General features: G+C 34.5%; 1 protein-coding gene across 1 annotated transcript in view; it reads left to right on the top strand.

Annotated features, from left to right (window-relative positions):
- Positions 1–22,015, top strand: part of TLL1 (tolloid like 1) — a 158,468-nt gene that overhangs the window by 124,328 nt on the left and 12,125 nt on the right. The window contains exons 15-18 of the mRNA XM_008144269.3: positions 2,260–2,420; positions 5,352–5,532; positions 13,845–13,970; positions 16,902–17,029. Of these exons, the coding sequence (XP_008142491.2) occupies positions 2,260–2,420; positions 5,352–5,532; positions 13,845–13,970; positions 16,902–17,029 (596 nt within the window). The remainder of the gene's footprint in view (positions 1–2,259; positions 2,421–5,351; positions 5,533–13,844; positions 13,971–16,901; positions 17,030–22,015) is intronic.

Here is a 22,015-nt window from a genome sequence, read left to right on the forward strand (position 1 = left end):
AAACCCTCTGCCCGATTTCTTTCTTTCATTAAAGTCTCATTTCCTTTCTTTCTGCCTCCCTCTTCCTTTCCTTTCCTTTATAATAACTTCTTTCCTCAACCAGTAAAACTCTAAGCCTAACCAGTGGTCACAGACAAAAGGGGGGTGGGGGCATGCGTGGAGAGGGGTTTGGGATGGGAATGAGGGGATGAGGACAAATATGTAATATCTTAATCAATAAAGAAATTTAAAAAAAAAAAGACTCAATGGTTAGTCACAGCTAATGTGAAACTGCCTGGCTTCTCATTATAAAATCAGTCATTTCCACCTTTGGTTACTAACCAGGCCAATTGTCTATCTATCTATCTATCTATCTATCTATCTATCTATCTATCTATCTATCTATCATCTATCTAACTATTTATTTCCGTTTTTATTTCTCTCTGAACCTATATTTTTATCCTCCTGTCCCTTCAGCTATCACTTACTATTACCTTTTCTTAAACATAATTTATGATGTGTCTCCCTTATTGAACTGCAGAGTCCTGACTCTGAGTCATCTTTGTATTTCCAGCATCTAGCACAGTCAGACATAAAGCAGGAACTAAATACACTTTGTTAATAAAAAATTCATAAACAAAGACATTTTGTCATTTTCTACATTTCCTCTGTAATTCTAAGACGAGATTTCTTGTACGGTGTTTTGTTGTGATGTCCTGTGATCTCTTCCTTCAGAATTTAAAGCTGACTCTTCATTTCCCCTGTTTCACACTGAAGGCCTCATGTTCGAGTAACAGACAAAATACATAAATTGATCTGCTTCCTCCAGTCTGTTCCTCATTTTTTCCTCTCTGAATATTTCTACCAAAATCATTTTCATAGAACTTGAGACATTTTAATATTATTCATGTTTATGAATGTATTGAGGCTATTTTTGTTCCCAACAAAAGTGTAAGCTTTCTATACATGAACACCTTGTTCTCTTTTGTATCTGTAACAGAGGACATAATAAGTGGCAAAGGGGGCAGAATTATTTGTTTCATGAATAAATGCCACACCCCAGTGACCTATTTATAAAATCAGGGACTCTGTTTTTTCTTAAAAGTTTAAGCTTAAGATATATGTGTGTGTGTGTGTATGTGTATATATGTGTATATATAGAGGGGAGGGGAGGAGAGAGAGAGAGGGACAAAAGTAGGTTTATAGTTGTTCATATGAAAAATAATACAATAATTAATAAATAATAAAAGAATAAACTCATATATTTAGAACTGTAAACCTACTTTTGCCTCACCATACACACACACACACACACACACACACACACACACACACACAGGCAATGAAAGCAGAGAACAGTTACTTTAGGTAAGTCCTGACTCCCTAGCAATTAGTAAACCAAGTACAATACATATTCTTTTCACTCAGCTTCCTCTTGGATTTCCTGATTTTGCTGAACTCGCTCTCAATGAGGAAGAAGGGTAACATAAATAGTACCTCTTTTAAATAGCTCATCCAAATGGGAAAAAATATTTTTAATTGGATTTTTTGAATAGCTATGTTCTATTTAGTATAGTTTATCTTGCTTGCTACACAGACAACTGTTTCCAAGAATTGCTTGTGTTGGGAAAAAAAGAGTATAAAGAAATAACCAATTGATTGTGGTCTTACAGCATCAGACTCCATTGTGCTTTACCTGTACTTTTCATTTATTCTCACAATTACCATATGGTGTAGATATTATTATAGCCATTTAAGATACAATGAGCCCTAGCTGATTTGCCTCAATGGATAGAATGTCGGCCTGCAGACTGAAGGGTCCCGGGTTTGATTTCGGCCAAGGGCACATGTCCGGGTTGCTGGCCCAACACCCAGTGTGGGGTATGCAGGAGGCAGCCCATCAATGATTCTCTCTCATCATTGATGTTTCTCTCTCTCCCTCTCCCTTCCTCTCTTATATCAATAAAAATATATTTAAAAAAAGATAAGGATGCAGGAACCCAATTTTCTTTATATTGATCACCCAACTTTAAAATGATCTAAAATGCTGTAGTACAGCCATACTTTGCTTGGTTCCAATGCTACAAAATAGCAGTTTATAAGTGGGACTAGATGATTAAAATAGTTGTACTAAAGTCTAAGGAACAGAGACTACAATGCTCTAGATCTTGAAAAATCTTAAAGATGGTTGAAATTTAATGGTGAGATGTTGGGTTATCAGTGGGAAGGTGCTAAGATGACTTTGTTAAGGAAAAATTATTTCCTTTTCTTTTCTTCTAGCGGCTTGTGGTGGACTTCTTACCAAACTTAACGGCACCATAACCACTCCAGGTTGGCCCAAGGAGTACCCTCCTAATAAAAACTGTGTGTGGCAGGTGGTTGCGCCAACCCAGTACAGAATTTCTGTGAAGTTTGAGTTTTTTGAATTGGAGGGCAATGAAGTAAGTGAATAACAAATATAATTTTTTTCTATTGTATTTTTGGATTTCCTGAAGGAAAACTGATAAACTAAAAATATAAGGAAAGAAAGAATGTATTTTGGTGGTACAATAATATAGATATTGTAATCTTTCTTTGCTCTACTGCTCATTTCTGCAACTGCTTATAATTCATGTTGGCATTGGATAGTATTTTAGACTGTTTCTGAGAGACTGAAAATTACTTTGAGGGAGTTTTTATTTAGTGTATTAATATGCAGCATTTTGTGATTTATTAAAGAATTTTGAGAAAATTAGGGTCAGCTTCATGTCACATGGACTTTTCTAAAATGAAAATAAACCAAAATCCACTGATTGAGTCATAACAAAAATATTTTTTTGGGAGAACCCGGTGTATTTGACTTGTGGCAATGGATATATTTTTATTACATACTAGTATTTTATTATGAATGTGTTCCCTGTTCACAAATAAGGGAAGATTAATACTTTACCCTTAATAAAAGGTACATTTAATTGATATTGGCTTTGATTTACAAAATTAATATTTTAACCTCAATAAAAATGCACTTAATTGATGCTATCTTTCCTTTACAAAAACTTACTGTAGTGAAGGTACAGTTTTCGGTCAGGTGATCACATTTAAACAAGTGAAATGATTTATTTGAAAGGCACTTCTGTGTGATTTTAAACCTCTTACTAATGGCTTCAAGGTAAAAAGAAGTTGCTAATTTTTGTGTTTCCTTAAAGGAAATTAAAGTCTGAAATGTGATTAACATATGTATTTCAGAGAATTGTAGAATTTTAGGGCTCACTGGACATTTTGAGATCTTCTTTACATCATGTATACATTTCATGATGGGAAAGACCACAGTTTATATTCACAACATACTTTATCCATATGGAACATTCTTTTCCTTTAGTATTATCTGAAATTTAGAGGAACTTTGAATGACGAAAATAATGTCTATAGTATTTTTAGAAGAGCTTTCATATGAGTGACACTTTTTGAAGATGGGAATCTCCTTACCAGTACTGTGGTTTGATATGAACTTTGTGTTGAGTGACTTCTGTTCTCTCAGTTTTCCCTAAAGCTATTGGTTGTGGCAGATAAGACATTCTGATTCATTCATTGATAAATGTTCCTAAGAAGGCTAGAAGTTTATATTCAGGAGGAAGTGGGGGTGGCTTTAAGTAAATGGAGCATTGTGTTCCAAAAGCATTTTTCTCATGGTAATGGTCTTTATTCATGGAAACCCCATACAGACTCAGTAACATATCTCAGAATCTTAAACTTATAACGATGTCCCTGTGTGGAAGGCTATTACAAAATTCTGTGTATTTTCATAGTTGGATGTCTTAGCTATTTAAAATAAAGGCATGAGCAAAAACCTGACCTATAGAATACAGAGTTTAGCTAAAACTTAGTTACTTATTCACTCAATGGATATCCAAAAGGAAAGTCAATGTCAACTTTAGACTTGGTTACATTCTCCTATCCAATGTCAGAGCCCTCTCTAAACAAAAGTTGCAGCTGTAGATAGATAGAAAAGTTATTTCATTTTTTCTAGCAATATTTTGCTAATTTATCACCTAATTAAAACCAAAAGAACCAGTAATTTGAGTTGACATATTGCAAAGTACAGATCATACCCCAGGGTTCAATCATATGCATTGTTACACTTGCTAGTTACACATTTTTGTAATAAGGTCATTCATGCAAGATGTGTTCTTTAATGTGCCCTGTTGAAACTTTAGAATTGTGTTATGGAAACATCTGTTAGTGGCCATAAGATTGCTTAAGAATACCTGGCATTCACTTAGCTCCTTCCATTTTGGTGGTGTTTGTATATTGCATATACATTCTATCTCCTTTTAGTATAAATGTCTGCCTCCATCCCACTGTATAGAATTATTGTTGTTTGTAGTCCTGCAGCAATGCTGCAGAGCAACTCAAAGAAATTAAGAAACATCAGTTTGGCCCTGGCTGGTTTGGCTTAGTGGATAGAGTGTCGGCCTGCAGACTGAAGGGTCCCTGGTTCGATTCTGGTCAAGGGTACATGCCCGGGTTGCGGGCTTGATCCCTAGTCCGGGGTGTGCAGGAGGCAGCCGATCAATGATTCTCTCTCATTGATGTTTCTATCTCTCTCTCCCTTTCCCTTCCTCTCTGAAATCAATAAAAATATTTTTTAAAAGAAATATCAGTTTGTTTGATAAGTTTGAAAGACAAAGGATTCTTTTTATTATATACCAAGTGCCTTACTTTGAAATTTCCTAATTGTGCTGTTCTGATTAGAATGAAGTTTCTGGGAGGCAGTTCTAGACCAAGCCAAATTCTATGTTAGTAATCACCACACTGCAATGTAGAAGATGTATAATTTTGGGCAAGTTACATAAAATTTCTGAGCCTCAGTTTTCTCATCTTTACAGTAGAAAGGATCAGGTCTATTGCTAATGGTTACTTCATGGACTAAATTTCATATAGCTGTTGTCAGGATTAAGTAAGATGGTATATGACAAAATTTTTTCACAGTTCCTAGTGAGAACTTAAATATTTGAAAATTTAAAAAGAGATATAAGATATATGCTATAAATATATATAAACAAGCACACATTTATGTCTCTTAGTTGGGCCCTTTCCTTGAGTTTTTGTTTTGTTTTGTTACCTATCAATTCCAATTTAATAGAAAATACAGCATAGGAAATACAGTCAATAATATTGCAATAATCAAATATGGTGCCAGAGGATACTTGAAATATTGGGAGGACCACTTTGTAAATTATATGATTATCTAACCACTATGCTGTGCCGCCAAAACTAATATAAAATAATACTGAATATCAGCTGTAATTGAAAAATAAAATTAAAAAATAATTGTCAGTTATCTGATACTTCCAAATCTGGTGACTATAATAACCATGTGTGTTTTTTACTAGGTTTGCAAATACGATTATGTGGAGATTTGGAGTGGCCTTTCCTCTGAGTCTAAATTGCATGGCAGATTTTGTGGTGCTGAAGTACCTGAAGTGATCACATCCCAGTTCAACAACATGAGAATTGAATTCAAATCTGACAACACTGTATCCAAGAAGGGCTTCAAAGCACATTTCTTCTCAGGTATCAGTATTCAAGCTGCATGTGCATATTGCACATTTTCCAGGACGATTGGCTTAAATAGCAATGTTACCTCTTCTATAAAAGCAACTTGGAGGTACATAGAATGCATGAACATTTATCCTAGGATGAACAATTTTTTACGTAAAATCAGGATGTTAATAATAGGTGCCCTATTGAAATGGAGCTCTCAAACACTTAGATATTATATAAATGAATCAAATATGGTAAATGGTATAAGTAATATGAAATTATTATAATAATATTTTCATACAGTGACTTCACTCTTTACAAGTGGATGGGGATAATAATACCAAACTTCCAAAAACTGTCAGACCTTTTCAAAATAATTTATCTTTGTTTTTAGAATATGTGGTCTCATTTTAGAAACCTATTTTTTAATTCTTACTCTTTAGCAATATACTTCTCTTATTATTATATATGTATTCTTATTATTAGCTGATATTAAAATCATATTTTGCCTCATCACCATAGAAGTGACTTATTGCAGGAAGAGACTTAGTACTAAGGAAATTATCATTTAACTAAAAACAATGTATTAGCATTTGACACTTCTGTGTTTGGAATTTAATAGTTTAATGAACTCACAGTAAAATTTATCTCTTAAAGAGCTGAAATTTGATAAAAGGTCCCCAAGTTTTAAGAAAATATATAGAAAATCAGTAAAATTACCTTAGTTTCCCAATTTCATATCTAATAGAAATATTGTGAAATTTTAAAACTAGATAAAATTGTAATAAACCTTAGTATAGCAATCTGTTCTGCCTTTCAGACTGGGGAAGCAATTTACAACAACTGAATTCCAATTATATTTTAATATTAGGTAATTTGGATTGAGTTAATTCAAAGTCCGTTTATTCCAGTCCCCATGTGTTTAAAATTAATGAGATTTACAATAGCAATGGTTTGTTTGGAGTTTTCAGTGTAATTGAAGTTAATGGTTCATAAGCTCCATTGAGCTTCAAGTCATACACAAAAGTACATTCAAAATACAATGGATTTGATTCCCTTGTTCTCATTCCCTTCCTTCCCCCAGATTTAATTGCCTTTTAAAAATTGTTCTGAGGCATTCATTTAAGATTTATATTATTCAAAGTAGACTTTTAATATCCTATTTCAATGAAGAAAGACTTCCTTAGTCTTCACTGTTTTAAAAATATCATGGATGCTGCAAATTTTAGGTTTCCAGTCATTAGAGATAAGGCTTCTTATCTTAGAGCCACAAAGTTATTCATTTTAAAAACAAATTATAAAATAAATGCATTTGATAATCATATTAATATTATTCAGGATCCCTCTCACATTAAATTAGTTATTCATTTTATTTAATAATACTTTTTTTAAAAGTACATGTTATGTATACTGGTAACAAAGCACAATTAAATTGAAAGTTATCAGAATATTTAAAATTCACACTCTGATATTTTTGGTCAGGAAAAACTTTCCTAATCATAAAGACAGGTCATTTGTTTATGTCTTTAGAACAGTGCTATTGAAATATAAGGCATGCTACTTTAATTCTTATAATAGATATATGAGGGCACATACAAAAGATGCTGTTCTCAGCACATGGTGAACATAGTCTTTATTCCAATTTCTATGTAGTCGTATAATTGTAAAATTATCTGAGTACCTTGGTAGTACTAAAGCTCATAATAGTTAATTTGCTGTAAATCACATTTACTGATGCAGATGATTTTAAGAAATTGTCTCTGTTTTTAGTATTTATCAGTGATGTATTTAAAAATTATGTCAACGAGGTGACAGCACTTCATTTTGATAGAGTTTAGCCTAAGTTGTTTGATGGCTTGTTGGTAGTAAAGTACGCTGAACAATGAAGTTCAAGGGGAAGTTGAACCCCAAGCCGTCAGATAGCTGCCATTTTGAGAACTTTCTATGCAGACACACATTACCTCTAATAATCACAGTAAGGCTGTGACATTCTCGTTGTTATATTCATTTGACAGATAAAGCAGCTGATAAACTGCTTAGTGTCACAGAGCATGGAAACCCACCCTTTTTCCTGGTTTGTCTCAACTATAAGAGCTGACCATGCCCTTTGCAAATGGCGTTATTTACATGTTACACTGAACATATTTGTGACCCGAAAAATCACCAGATACACTTTTCACCCTTTTATTAGATTATTATTTTGTAAAGTCCAAGATAATTATCATTGAGTATAAACTTTCAGTGTTTTGTTTTGTTTTCTTTTTGATGTATTAAAAAGTCTTGGCAGTTTGTCAGATTCATATTTAAAGTACTGTGGTTCTGGATGCGTAAGTAGATCTATTTCACATTTAAGTTCCTGGGGAATATGTCTGCTCAGGAAAAGGGAAGATAAAAACATTACAGTTGTAGTAAAGAGCTGGTGCGGTGCTATCAAGGAATGTCAACTAATAAGGACTTGTTACTTAATGTCTTAATTATGATCATCTCACAAAATCAGAATTTACAAAAGATCACCCATTTTTTTTTATATATTTCTTTATTGATTTCAGAGAGGAAGGGAGAAGGAGAGAGAGAGAGAGATAGAAACATCAATGATGAGAATCATTGATCAGCTGCCTCCTGCACGCCCCCCACTGGGAACCGAGCCCACAACCCAGGCATGTGCCCTTGGCCGGAATCGAACCTGGGACCTTTTAGTCCGCAGGCTGACGCTCTGTCCACTGAGCCAAGCCGGCTAGGGCAAGATCACCCATTTTGATAGGTAGATGCTACTCACATTGAAATTATTATTTGAGTTTTAATAATGCTTCAAGTATAATAATAGATTGCCATGTATTAATTTAATAATAAAGATAAACTAATGATTCCATGTGTAAATAGTTATCTATGATAAAATATGAATGGAAATTGCAGTAGAAAACTACTAGTATCTGTGCATTATGCACACAGCCAAGCATGTGAGTGGGAGCAACCCTGAAAGCTGCTATGCAAAAATACCAGGAACATTTATATTAAGATGGAGAGTTGGTGCATTATAGTTCTTTCCAAATTTTTCTCCGTTTTTATTAGATTGAAATATAAAAATAACTTTAGAAGAAAAACACATATCATATCTTACCTACCTGCTACCCAAAACATTTCTAGGCTTGCAAACATTACCTACTACACTTTGATCATTGAGAGTGAAGAAAATTAAAAATTCATCTACTTATTGATTAGTTAATAAATAGTAATACAAGTTAATATTAATATGTACTTTTAGTTAAATTTTACAATTTTAATTTGATAGTTAATTTGTAATATTTATGTTACTATAGACAATTGAATAAATGTTACTCTAGTGTATCTGTTAATCAAGAGATATTTTTGAAGACTTAGTCCTTTTTTAATATTTTTATTGATTTCAGAGAGGAAAGGAGAGGGATAGAGAGATAGAAACATCAATGATGAGAGAGAATCATTGGTTGGCTGCCTCCTGCACGCCCCCTACTGGGGAGGGGGATCGAGTCCACAACCCAGGCATGTGTCCTTGGCTGGAATCAAACTTGGGACCCTTTAGTCCACAGGCCAACGCTCTATTCACTGAGCCAAACCAGCTAGGGCTGAAGACTTAGTCTTAAAGGGTTCTGTTTGTAACCAGTGTCTTAAAAATTTCAGAGGTGGTTATGAATTTATGAAAACGTAATGAGTAATATACCATGTTCAACTATTTTTCCACATTCTTTTTCTAAGAACAATTATTAAAGGAGCCAATAAAAAGAAGAAATAATATTTGATAATAGGTGATTCCATATTATTTGAAGAGGAAAGCTATTTAGAGTCCATTCTAGCTTTCTTTCTGCTGTGATGCATCAAGGAAAAAGACAAGGAAATGTTTTTAGGTTTTTAATATACAGTATACAATGAAAATATTTATAATCATACAGAGATGTTAATTATTTTTGCACATAGCCTTTCATTTTAAAAACACTTTATAGACCTAGGAAATGGAAGAATGACTCTAAGAACTTATTAGCAGTCATTAATATCAATTTCCTGCCATGTCTATGTTCATAAAAGTGATAAACCATCACATATGAATTCTGATTTAATATCTTAAAGTATTTAGTGTTTGAAGAATAAACCTCATTTAAAAGCAGTCTTCCTTATGGATAACTTTAATTTGAAGGTAATCTGTTACTGATAGACCTAGTAACTTGTTTTGTGGAAGAAATAGAATAAAACCCAGATTTCCTGACTCCCAGGTTTGTGTCTGTAGTAAATAAAGGAGTCAGATAAAATGATTTGTGCAGTTGTTCTATCTCTAAATTGAAGTGGTTTAAACTGATAGGCTCCTAACCTTATTCATCTTTCATCATATACAGATATTTCTTTACATTATTCCTCCTATACATTATTTCTGTCATGGAATGGTCATCGATATTTTAGAAGAAATTGAACCCAATTTTATTCTAACTAAACTTTAAATATTGGTGTGATTAATTTCAAATGGGAACATAAAACTTTCCTATGATTTTGAATTCTGTTCCAAGTTTTTGTTATTAATGATATTTAAATATTTGCATATCTTAGAAAGCATAAGTTATCTCTGTTGTAGTTCATAGTTTACTAGTGCTTTTCTGAAGGTGATTATTCATTTAATAGTTTTGTGCTGAAATCTATGTATGTGATGTCTGTGTGTACACATGCATGGAAGTGTGTGTGCACCAGTGTGCATGGGTCTGTTTATTTTATATTTGAGCATTTACTGGGAGTTTACTGCTCATATGTGTTTTTGTTCTGGTGCATGGACCCTTCTTTTTCCTACAGACAAGGAAGCTTTCTGCAAAGAGAAAATTTTTATTTTTGAATCTTGCAAGAACTTGATACAGGTTGCCACTTCAGTTCCATCCAGTAGGTATTATTCTTAGACTGATGGCCTCTGACAGTCTCAGAGATGCTCTTGCAGGCCTCTGTGGGGAAATTCCACCTGCTCTGCCCCTTTAATGGACCTGTCCTTCATCTAACATGAAAGAATGGGAAGTAGATATGTCCATTCCAATGAAGGAGGCTCATTTCCATCTGCAAAAATAAATGTTTTTATTTCTACTCAAGAAAACATTTATTTCTCTCACTAATAAAAAAGCTATTGTAAAAATTTTGTGCCTACAGTATGAAAATGCTAGAAAATTTCAAATGAATTATTGATCAAATTCTCAATGACTAAGTTTATTATACAGACATTCTGAGGAATATTTAAAATGCTGCACCCTTCTTGGTTCTCTCCTTTGGATTTTCATTGTTCAAAATATTTGTAATTCGTGTCCTAAGAGAAGAAATGGGGAAAAAAGTGAAAACATAATTATGTTTGCTAATAGCTTTTCCCCCTGGTTTGATGACCTTTCATACATAAGAAATCCAGAATATACTTGTGGAATTAGGTATTTTATAATGTTGCTATTTCTCATCAACATAGATATTCTGAAATTACATCCACTTTAATTAGAATAGTGTATTTACTTCTATTCGAACAAATGTGTTTTAATAACTTCACCATGTTCACTACTTCATAGGCAACTTAAAATATTAAGTTAAGTACCTTTCTTTATCTGAATGATGTAAGACATCTGGATAATTTTAAGTGTTCCAATGTTTACTGAAATTTTCTCTTTTCATATGGCCATTTGACTCGTGGGGCAGTTTTATACGCTACTTTGCTGGGCATGATGACTCCTCTGCTGCTGTTAGTTACTGTTTTGATTAGTCCACTTTTGAATTTAAGCTAAACTTTAGATTAATCCATACATATATTCTAGAAAATGTCCTTAATTTTATGTAACATTGATTATATTGGTTGACATTAGATGTTGGAACAAAGGCAGGACACACCAACCCATGGGGAAACTAAAATGTAATAGATACTTAGACAATAATGAATATATAAAATCTTTTTCTTTCTCCTCCTTCTGCTCTTTCTCCTTTTCCTCATTCCTCTAAAAATTACTTTAAAATTATTATTTTCAATCACAACAGACATATGAATAATTAGCTATGAAATATCACTATTCTAATTTGATTGGTTTTACTTTCAACATTATTTCGCTTTAGTTATCATTACCACAGGTCAGATTATATTCTAAACTCTGAAGAAAAAAAATCCTCCTTAGAAATATAACCTAGTGACTTGAGATTTCTACCTGAATGAAGCTTCAATGTTAGAAATTTTATTTTGTGTTAGAATTATTTTCATGATGAAATGACTATGGATTTAAAAACTCAGCAATAATAACTTGTGTTCACTCATTTTTTACTTATAACAGTTTTATATCTGATGTATGGCAATCCAAACAGATCCAGATAAAAGGAGGATTCAGGCAATCCCTGCTACCATAGGCCTTGACACTTAGCAACTACTCTGCTTACAGTTGTTAGATTTTCAACCAACTCTCAAGTCCGGTTGACCTATAGTACAACTAAAGTTCACTCTGTCAGATTTACTTTAAGTACAACAAGCTATCATTACATAAGCATTTTCATTGGAAATATGTGTCTGTTGCAGAGTAAGAAATTCTGGCACCAGAAAATTTTATATTGCTCTTTCCACTTAACAAACATGAAGTGTATTCTATAACCACTCATGAGAAAATGAAGCATCTTAAGACCCTCTGGAAAGGAACATAAAAACAATAAATTTAGAACATTTACTGCTTGGCTGTCTAAAACAGAAAATGTAGGTAACTGCCACCATGGTGGCAGGAAGTATGATTTACCATCCACCTGTTTTGCATTAGTCATTAATAGCTCAAACTATAATTTTCACTCTTGATGCAAATAAGGGAGCAGGGATTCCACATTATTATAGATTGCTCTAAAATTAATTTTACCAGGCTCATTTTCTATTAAATTCTAATTTCTACACATGTTGGTGTTTGATGCTAGGTAATTTTCCTTATTCTACATTTTGTGTGTGTTTCTTTAGTCTCCATAGTAAATATTTAAAGTAAGAAACTGTTAAAATAGGTAGAATACACATAAATCATAAAGATATTGATTCTGATATGTTCTTTAAAACTTTGGGACTGCCTGCTCCTATTTGGAATATTTTGATATTACCAATGCATGAATATATGCCAGGAGCTGTGTGGACTCTGCCATGCAATCAGTCTCCAAAAGGGGAAAAATAGATGTATCTTTAAAAATCATTCTCAGATACTTGAATAAAAACATCTTTCTTAAACCCATCTTCATAGAGTGAATAGTGATTGGATAAAAATGTAAATATAGTATTTGCTATTTGTGACCTACCATGAGCTCACAAATTCCCTTTAGAAAAATAAATTGACAGTGTAAATTATGAATTCAGCCTAAGTCCTGATACGACTTCATGTGTCCCTTTTGTTCTCTGTGGTTCAACTGTGGGAGTGATGACAGTTTGAGTGACATGTCATCATATATGTGTGTCATGAGCAATCTGTCGACTTTGACAGACAAGCCAGCCGTGGACTAAGAGCTGAGGGACGTGATGTGGTGCTGATGGTGCCTCTCCCTGGATTGACTGCCTGCCACTCTAGTTTGGCTTTTGTTCCTGTAGTGCATTTGTTGGCTGTTTCTCAAAGCTCATATTTCCCATTCTAACCTTTGCTTCTAGCATAATAAAAGCCCTTTTAAGGAATTACTTATTAATAAACTGGGCTGCTGGAGTCGATTTTTAAAATAGATACAAATTAGCTTTCTTCTTTGGGATAGTCTGTTGATGCCTTTTTCTGTCTTAGAATATTATGAAATGTCCAGATTCATCAATATTTAGCCTAACTACAATGTTAATGAAAAAAATCAACTAGAGTAGTTACACTAACTAATTTTTTAAGTGATTATACACAAAATCTTGGAGCCTTGTTTAGCCTCTTTCTAAACACCGTGGTTAATATATTGAAGAATTTCTCTCTAGTTTAATGCCATTTCTTGCATTTATTCAAACTACTCACAGTTTTACATTTATTTTTAAATATTGACAATAAATGTTCAGGATTAGTTGTAAAAAGATCTGCTCTTTCTCTATGTCCTACTCAAAACTTCTACTCCAGGAGTGAAAGAGGATTGCAAGTTCTAATCCTGGCACAAATGGTCTTGGACACTCAATTCATGGTACAGGTGCCAAACTAAACAAGGACTGGGTAGAACTAAGACACTACCAGTTTTGTTTTGTTTTTTGGGTTTTTTTGGTCTTTTTTTTTCTGTTGGGAACAGGGTAAGCTGTGGCTTAGTTTATCCTTTTCCAGTGTTAACCAAAACGAAATGATTCTTCTTTGATATTCTTTGTTTTTAAAGCTACTTACTAAACTATGGGGTTATCTCTTTGCTAGACAAGGACGAATGCTCGAAGGATAATGGTGGGTGTCAACATGAATGTGTCAACACAATGGGAAGCTATGTGTGTCAGTGCAGGAATGGATTTGTGCTGCATGAAAATAAACACGACTGCAAGGAAGGTATGAAGGGAGTGTTCTTTTTTAAAAAATCTTTATTGTTGGAAGTATTATATGTCCCCTTTTCTTCCTCCACTGACCCCCCTCCAGCCTGCCCCTGCCCCTGCCCCAGGCCTTCACCACCCTATTACCTATGTCCATGGGTTATGCATATATCTAACATGGCCTTTGGATGATTAACTCCCACCCACCCACCTTCCCCTCCCTTCCCTCCAAGATTCCACACTCTATTCCATGCTTCCATGTTTCTGGATTTCAGGAGTGTTCTTTTCTTGACAGCAGCTAGAAATTCAGGCCATTTGGGTAAAACACTGCTTCCAGGTAGAGTTCTTTTGTATCAATTAGTGATATCACTTTCGAGTGTTCAAATGTCAAATATATACATATATATACATATACATATACATATACATATACATATACATACACATGCAGTGGTCCAAGATCCAAGGCAAACTATTGGAAACCTCATATTACCTAAAGAGCCTGCACTTCACACATGGGTAGAATTAGAATAACTTTGTATAACAGACATAGTTGCTGTTATGATGCCAACTGGCAGCCAGAAAAGTACCACTTTATCCCCAGGTTTTCATTGGACAGACCTTTTGACAGTCTTCATATTTAAGCTGAATTTCTGCTAAAGGCTTTGCATTTGTTTTAGTTTCCCTCCCCAAAATATCTCATATATGTGCTATATGAGTGATGCCACTTTAAATACCAGGAGAGTCAAACTCAGATGCCTACCAGAGAAAAAGCATTTGAAAATGGAGATACTGTGCCATTTAAAGTTTTAGTCTTGGTTTTAGCAAAAGGAAGGAAGGGAGGAAGGAAGGAAGGATGGAAGAAAGGGAGGAAGGGAAACATACTAGTAGCAAAACAGTAGCCTACCAGTTTTGGGCCCCAGACCTTACAATATTTCAATATTTTATAAAAACAATGATACCCAATATGAGCTAGATGGGCACAATAAATATTTATTCAGTTTTTTACTTATTCTGAATAAAATTTCGTGTGCCCATCTAGCTCATATTGGCTATCATTGTTGCTGAGGGTCTGCTCCTAAATTTCTACTTAATTTGGATTTATGCCTATTTTGAAAGAATTACTAAGGCAGATTTTATAGCTTGTGTCATTAGCACATGTGGATTGGTAGCTACCTGCCTAGAACCACAGTTAGATAGCAACTGTTTGTATGCACATTCGAATAGTATCCTGAAGTGACCCTTATTCCATTCAGTTCTATTCTAAAATGGTCATGGGTCAAGAGTTTATTCCCCCCCAACACAACCCCATGTTTTCATTGAGCTACTGACATGACCCAGAATCATAGGCAAGCAAGATTTTGGTCTCTTTTCACATTCATGTATGAATATAGACCCCTAGAGATTTTGATATTTGTAACTTGGTAAAGTATTCTATGAAATTGACAGGCTGGGGAACAGGCCCAGTCATTTTGCAGATATGGAAGACAATTCAGAGAAAAAAAAAAAAAAAGAGATAGCTTTTGTAGAGTATGCATGTATCCCAGGGCTCACAGATAGCAAATAAATGTTCATTACAGTAAATATATTCAAGAAAGGATTTTATAGGCCACTTCCTTATAGATAGAACTAATAGAGTTCATTAGAGTTCATTTTTACAGCCAGGGAAGGGGTCAGATTTTCTTTGACCTCTGCTGTAGGGTGGGCACTGTCCACAGTTCATCAGCAAGCCTCTTGGCTTTGTCTCAGAGGCTCTGGAGATTCCACGTTGCATCTGGCAAGGCAAAGACAGGGAGCATGTAAGTTAGAAAACCCAAGTCAAGACAGGATCTAGACTTGAAGGCTATTTTCTTGCTACACCCGTGTAGATCCTGTATTGCTGGAAAGGAGCTGAATTTCCCCCCCTTTTTGTATTCCTCACAAATCCAAACCTCCCTGTGGACACCGGCAGAGTTAAGGTCAAGGTCTCATAGTAAGGACTGTGACAACAGCATATTCATGTGGACATCCTGCCATATTGCGCAGCCCTGCAGTGGAACAGGTGTTTTGTCCATTTAGTTAAGAATTTCCCCAAAGAGGTTTCTTGGAAAATTTCACAGAATTTATTGTATTTTAGGATAGGATACACAATCCATAGCAAATAATCCAAGTTTAAGTCAGGATGCATAAGGTGCTGCTTCATAAATCACACAGAATGAACAGAGCCTGAGGATATTAAGTGGTTTTGAAGTTTAATATTAACAAATGGTCCCCTTTCAGATGAAGTTATTTTAATTGTGAAAAACATAAAAGAAATTTCATGTTAATTGGATATTCTGGGAAATTAAGTTTAGAAGCTTATCACGATGGCTAGTACCTGGTCCCTTATTTTTCCCCCTTATTGCTTCATTGTAATTTGCTGACACTTGGGTTAATTTACTTGAGCAGCTAGGATTTTAGTGTCAGTATTCAAGTGTATATTTCAACTAAAGGAGAGAGAAAATATAAATACATAATTCATAAAGTGGCTTAACGATCTTAATTAGCTATAAATAATCTTTCTGTTTATAGGAAAAATTAATTGAAATGTCAAAATCCATTGATTTTTGTTTGTGGCATTGCATTAAATATTTTGCACATACCAAGTGTTGATATCCTTAATTGTCAATATATGCTGCTCTGTTAAAGTCTGAACTTAGAGATCCAGCTGTTTTAAATAGCTTATTTTCTTCCAGGAATTTATAAAATTCATTGTAAACAATTTCATGAAAGCAAGAAAACAAACATTGCCTGATTATGCTCAGCAACATGTGTGCCAAAGCAGATGAATATGATCACAGAGACTGGAGTGATGATTAGTTAGTATTCAGACAAATCTTTCAGTAGGATAGTGGGTAAATAAGCTGCTTTATTGTTGGTCCAATACTAGGCTAGATTTCCACACTGATTGATCTTATTGTTACTGGCACAGCTGAATGTGAACAGAAGATCCACAGTCCAAGTGGCCTCATCACCAGTCCCAACTGGCCAGACAAGTACCCCAGCAGGAAGGAATGCACATGGGAAATCAGTGCCACTCCAGGCCATCGAGTCAAATTAGTAAGTGAGCACGTCATCCTTCTTTCATTAAGCCGATGGTCCGTGTCTTCCATGGCTAGCACATGGAAGTAAAATAAGTTTATTTGATTGAATTGAGTTAGTAAGACAGATGGAAAAGATTGTCTTTCTTTTGCTTTCCTACTAACACGAAACAAATCCCTGATTTTCTAAATCAAGGTGATAGTACTGGTACTCATGAACTTCTCATATAGTGATCTTATCCTGGATGCTTTAGAAGGTATTACCAAAGTAACTGCAAAGCAGCCAGCTCTATTTCCTAATGTATTATTGAAAGTGATCTTTTCAGATGGAGAAAATAAAAAAATCAGCAAGACGGCAATAAGTATTCACTTAAACACAGCATAGTAAATTCTACTGGCTGTGTCCATTCTATATGCCTTATTTACAGAGCATATGCATTTTTTATAATAAAGGTAATTTTGTTTTGTGATTTGTGAATATTATTTTTTGCTTTATATAATTGCCTCTTTAGACATATAGTGATATCCTTAGACTTCTCACAAATTCAAATATGAAAGTAATGTTTGTCCTTTCTCCTGTAGTCTTTGAGCCTCACATTCTGTCCTGGTCAGAATATATTTTATATTAAATTTCATTACAGGCTATAGAATACTTGAAGAGTATAATTTTAAGAAATGAAATCGTAGGAATATAGAAATTTTAAAAATTTCCTATAATATGCTGTTGTCAAAAGCATGAGGGAATGCCAGCTAGCAAGGCTCAAAATAATCTAGCAGTCACCATAATAAAAGACAAGAAATTGTGTAGAGAATACGGCTATTAGTCCATGATAGCTTACTGGACCAGTACAGCCATAATGTTAATTTTAAAATTGAACTCTTTCCTTTAGATTATTTTTTTGGCCAATAAAGAGGCTGAATTTCTCTGCAATATTATAACAACAAAATTAGAGACAGTCACCAATGCATTCATATTCCTGTTATGGAACTCCTTGCAGTCAACATATTTAAAAAATATTAGTAAGTGACTTTCCAAACAGAGACATTAATTCATTTCAGCTGGTCTTTGGAAGGATGCTAGATGCTAAGATGACAGCACTGTAGGAACTTGATTGCTTTCCAGTCCTGTCCAAGGTCCTGATTAAGAGGATCACTCTCTGAAGCTATGGGCTAAAATATAGAGGCTGCATTCCTTTCAACAGTGCAGTTAGCTAAAGGAGTTAAGAACATGGATTTTCCCAAAGACTTTTTTTTTCTGTGTGAGATTCAGATTTTGTCTGGTATCAAAGTCCTCTCTGAAGAATTTCCTTTTATGTTTTGTGTACAGTATGTCTGTGTAGTGTCACTATTTAAAGACATTTTCATTGGGTATAGAATTCTAGGATGACAATTTTGTTTTACTGTGTGCACTTTAAATAATTGATCCATTATTTTCTGATTTTCATGGTTTCTAATAAGTCTGTTGTAAATATTAATGTTATTCCCATGAAAGTAATGATTCCTTTTCCTATGGCTGCATTCAACATTTTCTTTTTATCAGCAGTTTGAATTCAGTGTATCTAGGTGTGTGTGTGGGTAGTAATTTATCCTCAGAATTTTATGAATTTCTTGCATCTGTATTGTGGTGTCTGTCATGAATTTTTTTAAAATTTCAACCATTATTTATTCACAAAATTATTCTGCACTATTGTCTCTCTTCACCTTTTCAGACTTTAATTACACATAAATTAGGTTGTTTCATTTTACCCCATAACTCTTGGATGTTCTGTTACTTTTTTGTCATTCTTTCTTAGTCTAAGTTTCAGTAATTTCTATGAACCTATCTTTAAGTTCTGGGATTGTTTCTTCGGCTATCTTGAGTCTACTGATAAGCTTTTAAGTCATTCTTTATCTTTCTTATTATGTTTTCTATCTCTAGCATTTCCATTTGACCCATTATTATACTTCTCACGTGTATTAGTCTGCTCAGGCTGCCATGACTAAATAACATAGAGTGTCTAAAACAGCAAAAATTTATTTTCTCATAGTTCTGGAAACTAGAAGTTCAAGATCAGGTGCTGTCAGTGTTGGCATCTAGGAAGGCCTCTTTTACTGGCTTGTAGATGGTGTTTCATTGCTCTATCCTCACATGGCCTTTCCTCTGTGTGTGCATGGAGAGAGAGAGCTCTGGTGCCTCTTCATCTTCTTATAAGGTCACTAATGGGATTACAGTCTCACTCTTATGACCTAATTTAACCTTAATTACCTTCCTAATGGACCTCCCTCCAAGTGCAGTCACATTGGGGTTTAGAGCTTTGACTTATGCATTGAGGGGAGGACAATTCATTCCAAAAAAAATCTCTCTGCTGAAATTTCCCATCTATTTTTGCATGTTGTCTGCATTTTCATTAGAATCTTTAACAAATTAATCATAGTTACTTTAAATTCTGTTGGATAATTTAAACAAAGGGGTCATGTTTGAGTCTGTTCTGTTATTTTATGTCTTAACACTGATATTTTCTTCATGCCTTTCTGTGTGTCATGTAATTTTTTATTAAACACCAGACAGTATGTATATAATAGTAGAGACTTCATGTCTGGAAGTAGACACATCTCTTCTGTTAGGCTATTAATGTATGTGCATGTTTGGGAGGGGTGTTGTTGAGTGAATCTAGTCAGTAATTAAGCTGAGTATGGTTCTACTTGTTCCTATGATTATCTTCAATGTAACATTGGCTTCAAATTCATTTTTTTGGATGGGAAGCTGAGATTTAAGAGGTATTTTATCAATGTTTGTCTTTCATCTTTAGCTTTCCCATTTATATTCACCATGAACTGTGTCCCTCTCCACACTTTTTTCCTTTTTCAGTGGTAGACTGAACTTGCTCATTACTTGGTGCTTGCTAGTCTGGTAGTGAGGGCTGGGGGTTCTTTATTGTCTTAGCACAACCTCTTCTTTAGACAGGTTCTGTGTTTTTAGGTCTGAGGGCTTGTCCTTCTCAGTGGTCCTATTTTTTGTCTCCGTAGCAACCAAACTCCACCTTATGGCTCTAGTTAGTCTTCCATAGGAGAGTTTCTTTGCCCTCTCACGGTTGTAGTAGACCTCTAATATTATTGGGATAGGAACCTGTGCCCAGAACTTCCCCAGGGGCAGAAGTGATTTGTTGTTTTAACACCTTTCCTTTGGCTACACTAGGTCTATACCTTTGCCCTGGTGGTGATAGGGTTTTCTGCTCCACCCCCTGAGGCTTAGGGCTTTGTTTCTTAGAAAGAGTTGCAACAGCGCTCCATGCTCACAGCAATGACCTATTCCCTTTTTCAAGCCTGTAACACCAAGGAATGCACTCGGCCATCTCCTACTCTGCCTACAGTCTTTCTCATGAACAAGAGATTGAGGTCATAGAGAAGAGTCTCTCAGTGGTTGCAAACTCCCCATGTCTACAGCTCCCAGGAGTTTTATACTCTTACCCTTGTTCACACCTGATCTTTACCAATCCATTAAAAATTGTAGCTGAATGCTTCTTACCTAGTTATATGGCACGCAGCATTTCTTCCTTCTGTAGTCTGTCACTGTGAGCAGATGTTTATGTCTCATCTCTCCTTGGATGGGCCTGAGATTCAGTGGATTTGATACTACTTGGTTAACTGGTGACTTCAGTTCTTGGATATGTTCAACACAGTTGTGATTTTTTTAGTTTACATAGTTTTTTTATTAGAGTAAAAGCAGCTATTTCCAGCTTTCTATATCCACGGGGAAATAGAATTCCTGATGTACCTCAATTTGGCAATACTTTATTCATTCCCAAGTGTATGCTTTCCAGCTTATTAAACATCTCTTTCAACTCTAAGTCTGTTCTTTCATACCTCACAGGCTTTAGTTTTCATGCAAATATTTTCTTGAGGATCAGGACGTAAAGCATGTCTGTTCAACAATGGTCATACTTACTGTTATCCTAAGGAGGTAATTTTCAGAAGGAAAAGAAGAGCTTTAATGCAAATATGGATCTTTGTTTTAACTGTTTGACTTTGTGATCTTAGTAGAAGTAGTTACAGTCTAAACCAGGTTTTCTCAAATATTGGCATGCATCAAAATTATCTAGAGGACTTGTTAAAACACTTTTGCCACCTTAAGTTTCTGAATAATAGCGTAATACTGATTCCACTCTTCTCCCCCCCCCCCCCCGAATTAATCACATTCCTATAAAACACGACTCTCATTGTCACTCTAGGAATCAGGATCAGTAAATGAGAAAGTAGTCCCAGGCAGTTGAGGTGACTTGGAAAAATTTAAAAACTAGTAGGCGTATCAACACCTTTGAGCCTAGGCATTCTGTCTCTTCACTTAATATATTTTTAATTATAGCATCCTGCATCAGAGAAGAAAGAAATTCATAATTGCTGTGTATGTGCACATATGTAATAATTTAAATAGAAAACAATCATGTTAGTAAAACAAACTTACAGTGATTGACTTAAATAAATATACAAGAGAAACATGGAGGGATTGGAAACATATATTTGCAACTCAAAGAAACTTGGGTCTAGATCATAGCACTTCTACTTACTAGCCATGTCATCTTGGGAAGATACTTATCCTTTAAAGCCTTGATATCCTCATCTACAAGTTGGACCTACTACTCATGAATTTCATGTGTATTAAATGAATTTGCATATAAAATATTTGGCATAATGCTTTGTTGAATGACAATAAATATTGATGTATGATATCCAAATACTAATCATAATTAGGATAATGATTAATAATTAAAAAGTTACACCATTTTATTACATAATTCAACCATGATCAAGTTTTTGTGTAGCCTTATGAATTTCAAATTAAATTTTAACAATTAAAAATGTAGCTAATGATTACTTGCCAGAAAAATCTTTCTTTAAAGGGTCAGATAGTAAATATTATATACTGTAGATTGTGTCGCCTATGTTGCAACAATTTAATTCTGTGTTCTTACTGTAAAAGCAGCCATAGTCAATCCACAAATGAATGGACACGATTGTGTTCTAATAA

This window comes from Eptesicus fuscus, chromosome 6 (assembly GCF_027574615.1).
Source record: "Eptesicus fuscus isolate TK198812 chromosome 6, DD_ASM_mEF_20220401, whole genome shotgun sequence".
NCBI classification, from domain to species: Eukaryota; Metazoa; Chordata; class Mammalia; order Chiroptera; family Vespertilionidae; genus Eptesicus; species Eptesicus fuscus.